General features: G+C 39.6%; 1 protein-coding gene across 1 annotated transcript; it reads left to right on the forward strand.

Moving 5' to 3' along the window:
• The first annotated feature begins 2,022 nt into the window (after positions 1–2,022).
• Positions 2,023–3,673, forward strand: LOC127544536 (tripartite motif-containing protein 64-like). The gene has a single exon (XM_051971215.1). It carries the CDS (start codon positions 2,216–2,218, stop codon positions 3,611–3,613), a length of 1,398 nt encoding a protein of 465 aa, XP_051827175.1. The 5' UTR covers positions 2,023–2,215; the 3' UTR covers positions 3,614–3,673.
• Positions 3,674–6,765: the final 3,092 nt, after the last annotated feature.

Raw genomic sequence — 6,765 nt, forward strand, 5'->3', positions numbered from 1 at the left:
AATGGAGAAATAAGTAGAATAGCAGAAAAAAGCTCTTCCCTTCCCAATCCTGTTGCCTTCTTTAGAGTGCTATTTTACTCAATTCAATTAACATTGTTTTTTAGCTACCTACAATTTTAGCAGAAACTCTACAAACTATTGGGAGAAAAAGATAAGCAAATTAGACCCTGCTCTCAAAGAAGACATTTGTGAAAGAAAGGAACAGAAACCAGAAATTGCCAAATAAGTTTTTAACATCCACTAAATCTTCTCCTGGTAATTTTATTTATAAAAAGAAAATTCAGTTAAAGTGCTTTATATGCTGAACTGTTTGTAAAAATACGTTCTTTATAGAAGTATATTCAGAAGAACTCCACATGTTTAACTTGTATTGGATTGTTTACTCTCTAGGGGATGGGAAGGGTCTCTAGGAGATGAGGAGGAGAGGAAGGAAGGGAGAAAAATTTGGGACACATGGTTTTACAAAGATGAATATTAAAAATTGTCTTTGCATGTATTTGGGAAAAAATTAGCTTTAGAATAAGAGTGGGAACAAAAAAATATTTTTGCTACATAAGAAACAAGCCTGTTTTTCAGTTATTCCCAGTAATAGCATTTTAGACATTTTCAATGCTCAAATTGTTTGTGGAGAGGATGGATTAGGAGGGAAGGAGACACTTTGCAGAGAGACAGAAGTCACTGCAAATAAATGAGGTCACAAGGACCCCATTGTAGTGCTGACTTTCTGTAAGGGTCCTTTAAATGGGCGGCCACAGTGCAACAGGAGATTTGAGTGGCCTGGAAGTAATCTCTGTGGATATAGGACTGCCCTTTGGGTGGGATCCTGTCCATATCTAGATAGCTTCTTTTTAAAATTTTTTTCATTTTTATTTTTTTTCTTTTGGATTTGCCTTGGATTTTTTTTTAAATTTTTATTTTATAATAACTTTTTATTGGCAGAACCCATGCCAGAGTAATTTTTTACAACATTATCCCTTGCACTCACTTCTGTTCCAATTTTTCCCCTCCCTCCCTCCACCCTCTCCCCCAAATGGCAAGCAGTCCTACACATGTTAAATGTCACAGTATATCCTAGATACAATATATATGTGCAGAACCAAACAATTCTCTTGTTGCACAGGGAGAATTGGATTCAGAAGGTATAAATAACCCAGGAAGAAAAACAAAAATGCAAATAGTTTACATTCATTTCTAGATAGCTTCTTAAACTGGAGAAAGCTTTCTCTTTGATTGGCTGTGTGTGTGACCTCACAGACCCTCTATAAGCCCACTGTGAGCAGCAAGTCTCTCTCTTTATCCTGAGGAAGCCAAGCCGAGTGGATGGATAGCCAAGAGAGGAAACAGGTTAATACTGAACACATGGGTCATTGGACCAGGTGTTCACTAGGGAGTTAACAAGTCAGGGCATTATGTGAGTATTAATAAAGGCTTTAAATCTGCATGTGGTTGGCTGTTCTTGAGGGTGCTATAGGTTATTAAACTACGATTCAAGAAATCGTGGCCAGAGGCCTCTGAAGGCCTCAAAGGAGGCAAGTTGATAGAATTAGTTGACACTGCAAAGATCAATGGCCAGAGGTACTCTGAGGGCCTAGAAATCAAGAGAGACTGGTAATAGTAACTGCTATGAGAACATGTTACAACTTTCCTCTTAAAACAGAAAATGACCATGTTGGATGTGCTCTTGAATATGTTCTCATGGGTGTGGGTGGAATTAAATGACTAGAGAGGTAGATACCCTCCAGATCACAAATTCTGTGACTTTCCATAAGTAGACTGAAAGGGAAAGGGACAGAGGATTGTTGATCAGTCTTGGGAACTGATTGGGTGTGGAAGGGAAAAGGAAAGAATCTGGCTACAGACAGTGCTGCCTACAGAAGGTCTATGCACAAATTAGATTTGAAAATCCTTGAGCTAAACCTCCATGTTTTCCTAGCATTGCTCCTTGCAGACACAGGAGCTCTTTCAGCTTGGTGAAAACCTGAAGGTGCTAACCAGAGGTGTGAACTCAAGGGGTGGGGGGAAGGGTGCTACAACCAGAAAGAGTTGACAGGTTGAGCTACAGGATGCCAGGCCAGGGGATTGACACCTCTGGGAGGCTCCAGGAGGGCAGGGCTACCTCCTATAAAAGGAGAGCATCCTTCTGCTCAGAAGCATTGACTGGCAGTGGAGTCTCCATCTCAGCTGCTGAAGAAGAGAAGCAACAGGAGAGAGAAGAATGGAAGCTGCTGTAGAAATGCTGCAGAAAATGCACTCTGATGTCACCTGCAGCATCTGTAGGAACTACTTCTCTGAGCCGGTCACCCTCCATTGTGGACACAACTTTTGCAGAGAATGTCTCTCCTCCTGCTGGAGGGCAGCAGCAACCCAGGCTCTCTCTTGTCCTGAATGCAGGCAAGTGCCCCAGAGCGAAGCATTACCCCCAGTCAATGAGTGCCTAGCACAGCTGACTGACCTGGTCAAAAGGTTCAGCTCCCAGGTTCTGCAGAGCACTAAGGGACAGAGCCAGTGCACTCTTCATGGGAAAGTCTTCAAGCTCTTTTGTGAACAGGACCAGACTCCACTATGTGTGGGATGCTGTGAAACTGCAGAACACGGGGGTCATGGGATCTCTCCTGTAGGAGAGGCTGCTCCCAAGTACAGAAAACAGCTCCAGAACATGCAGAGAAATTTGGGGAAACATTTCGAAGAAGCTGAGAGCCTTCTAGCTCAGCAGAGCCTTGTGAACTGGAGAAGGATGATCACAGAAGAATACCGCAAACTGCAATACTTAGTGATGGCACAAGAATTCATCTGTATTGAAAGGATAAGGCAAGAACAAAGGGCAAGGCAGGACAGATTAACTCAGCAGATACAAACTCTTCAGAAGCTCAAACTAGAACTGCAGGAAGCAGGCAACCTACCAGATCTGGATTTGCTACAGGATGCCAAGCAGTTGCTGGAAAGGAGTGAGTCAGAGCTGTCCCAAAGGGCCATGACTGTCCTCCCAGAGCTGAGAGAGTATCCTATCCCCGGCCTGATAGAGATGCTCAATCGATTCAGAGTGGACATGATCATGGATCCCAGATCAGTCACTTCCTATCTGAGTGTTTCTGAGGATCTGAGGAGTGTGAAGGCTACAGAAGCCTGGGACGCACTCCAGCATCTTGAAGACTCTGATTGCCATGCTGTCCTTGCTAAGCAGACCTTCAGCTCTGGCAGATACTACTGGGAGGTGGATGTGAGTCAGGTACCTCAGTGGGTATTGGGGATCTATACCACCTACTTGAGGAGAAAAAGGGGCAGGGATGTGGAGTCCTATGACTATGCCTTCTTGCTTCGATGTGTCAAGAAGGAAGATAATTACTTTATAGGATCCTATCCTGGATCACTGAACCATCAGTTGAAAGGCCCTATACCCAGGGTTGGGGTCTACCTAGAATATAGCCCTGGAAGTCTTTCTTTTTACAATGTTCTCCAGCGCTCCCTTATTTATAAGTTCCACCCCATTTCTTTCACAGCACCCATCAGACCCATCTTTTGTCCTGGCCCCCCACTTCCAGGAACTAAGCCTGGGCCCATGACTCTCTGTCCAATGGACTCCCATCTTTGTGCTTGTTGCTTTTCATCTCAGTGAGCGTTTTTCCAGAGAACACTTCTCAAACCACCACCAGGCTTCCGGACTGTGGTCATTCCATTTCCAACCTTCCTTCAAGAGAATTAGGAGCATCTATTTCATTGTGAAGAGTCCTGTTCACTCAGCACATTTGCCTTCTACCCTGCAAGCTGAAGGAAATCATTCCCAAGTATTCTGTATCCTCTTATCCTCAGTGGATCCTGTCTGTTTACGAATTTTTACAATCAATTCTGCTTTAGTAGTTAAAAACAACCCAAAACCTCTCATTTGAGGACTATGGTTTCTATATCTTTATGTGAGAAATAACTCTTGAATTCATAAAAGGGGATGTTAAAAGTCTACTTTGGTAGACATTTGCAGAAGTGGGTGGGTCTCATTATAGAGTACATACTCACCAGGAGAGAGAAAGATCAAGCACTATATCCCTTAGCTTTCCTGTCTTCATGACCCTTAGCAAGTTTAATCTGGTTTTAATTGTAAATTCAAGATATATCTACAACAGTGTGCTGTCTTCACAGGATGTTTCTCTTGTTTTTGGTTTTTTTTTTTTTTTGGTGAGGTAATTGGGGTTAAGTGACTTGCTCAGGGTCACACAGCCAAGATGCTTTAAATGTCTGAGACCAGATTTGAACTCAAGTCCTCCTGATTTCAGAGCTGGTGCTCTATCCTCTGTGCTACCTAGTTGCCCCTTACTTGTATATTTCTGGGAAACACAAGGTATCATATCTCACACTTGTTCCAAAAATTTATCATACTCCAGTTAGATGTATAGATTTCAATCTTTTCCTGTCCTATATCCATTGAATTATATTAAACCTTCCTTTTTTCCTTATTTAAAATAAAATAAAATAAATTCTTGGATTTTCTGTGCTTGTGTGTATTTTTGTGGTTGTTCATTTCATTTGTGTCCAACTCTTTTGTTTCATCATTTGGGGTTTTCTCACCAAAGATGCTGTAATGGTTTACAATTTCCTTCTCCACCTCTTTTTTAAGATGAGGAAACTGATGCAGATAAAAATGACTTGATCAGAGTCCCATAGCTACTAAATATCTGAAGCCAGTTATGAACTCAGACAGTATATGTTCAATCCTCTATTACTCTCTTAGTGGGAACAGAAGCATCTTTGTAGTTCAATTCTTCTTTGAAGTGAATAACTCTCTTCTCTTCTAGTGGACAGAATTTACTTTTCCTTTAGATATATCTGATAACCATATAAGTTCACCCAGAAACATGTAAATCTGCAAAATTATTTTTGTCCAGTTCACCTCCACTGCATATTGACTTCCTGAAAAAAGGGAAATGAGCCCAGTAAGGCTGTTCAGTTTGTATCTTAATTTTGAATCATTCTATTGTAATCTTAGGTTTCCTTTATACAAGTGTTTATACTATTCTCTGTCTAATAAACACAAATATGAAATTTTATTTTAAGGTTTGTTTGGATGCTACTTTCTTAAGAGGAAGTTTATAAATTAGAGCTTATCCAAAGAGGAAATTGCAAAAAGAGCTGAAAGAAATGGAAATTACTACAAACAGTTTAAAGAACAGAGGATGTTTACTTTGGAGAAGACTCAGTGGAGACTTGATCAAAATTATCTAAGTATTTAAAGGACTTTTATTTGGAAAAGAGATTAGACTTGTTCTGCCTGGCCCAAAAGGGTAGAACTAGGAACAGTCTATAAAATTTAATAATTTCAAGATGTATCTGTAATATTAACCTTTAAAAGTGTCCAAAGATATACATGTTCTCTGCCTCAAAGAGTAACACATTTCTTATCTCTGAAGGTTTTCAAAAGAAGTCTCATTGACCATTCTCCATTGTATAAAGGATTTTTGCTTACAGATTAGATCAATTCTGAGATTCTTTGACTCAACAATAAATATTTAAAACTAAACTGAACAAATAGTTATTTGACAGCCATTAGGTGTCTGTACTCATCTGCTTGTTATAATATTTAAGTTTTTGCTATCTTAACTGTCAATGATCTCTTTTCTGCCCTGTCCATCTGTAACTTATCTGAATTTTCACTTCATCTCTGCCATAACTATAGTTTTATTATTCAGTTAGATTTTCTTGTGATCTTATTCACATTAGAGTAAATTTAGTCCACTATCCTCTCCCCTGCTAGTTTCCACAATTTCTCCCTCTTCTCAATCTATGTTAACTGATAAGGAAATAAGTCCCAAAGGAAAGTACTTGATCAGGTTTCCACAGGATTCCAAGTTCCTGGCAACATCTGTCTAGTACTCCTTCTCCCACCCCATATGGATGGACAAAATGGAAACCCCAGTAAAAATCTTTCTTCCTGTCCTGCCTTCTCCAGCAGCTGCTAGGCAAAGCCTTATGCCCAAGCTGCTTTTTTTCTCCATAACTTGGAGGTCTTGTCCATTCCAGGACCCTAAGGGTAAAGGAGAACCAAACTATAGAAATTAGGGACTATATAAGAATGAAGAAAGGGAGATGAACTGGTTTCACCCTTATTTCCTGCCTCTTTAAATACCTTCCAGGACATCTCCCCTTTCCTATCTTAATGTCCTAACTGACAATGCCAATTTCCTAATTTTCCCCCAAACTGCCTTGAACCCTAAATTCTACTTTTCAACCAGTCCATCTCCTGATGTAGTCCTAATGCATAATAGAGGAATTCTTTTCTTCTACTTCTCACCTATCTTTATTATTATAATAATATATTTATTATATATAATATTATATAATATATAATATTATATAATAATATATATATTATATAATTTTATATATATATGGGAGATACACCTATGATGGTTTTATATTTCTGTAGGGCCAGATTTGGAAAACACTTTTTATATAAACATTTCCTTCTTGGACCTTCACCATAATTCTTTGAGGTCAATGGCATATACAGGCCTTGGCTCCATTTGAGAGAGGAACAAACTAATGCTTAGGCATAGACCAACATCTCCTACCATAAACCAAAAAAGATATAAAAGGTGATATAAAGAAATTAGGGGAGTGTGGACAAAATTACCTATCTGATCTATGGATAAGGAAAGAGTTTATGACTAAACAAGACATAGTGAGGATGGCAGGAGGTAAAATGGAAAATTTTGATCATATGAAATTGAAAAAGTGTAATGGGCTGAAACTGAGCAGATGCACTTGGACAGCTGAGCA

The sequence above is a fragment of the Antechinus flavipes genome, chromosome 1 (genome assembly GCF_016432865.1).
Source record: "Antechinus flavipes isolate AdamAnt ecotype Samford, QLD, Australia chromosome 1, AdamAnt_v2, whole genome shotgun sequence".
Lineage (NCBI taxonomy): Eukaryota > Metazoa > Chordata > Mammalia > Dasyuromorphia > Dasyuridae > Antechinus > Antechinus flavipes.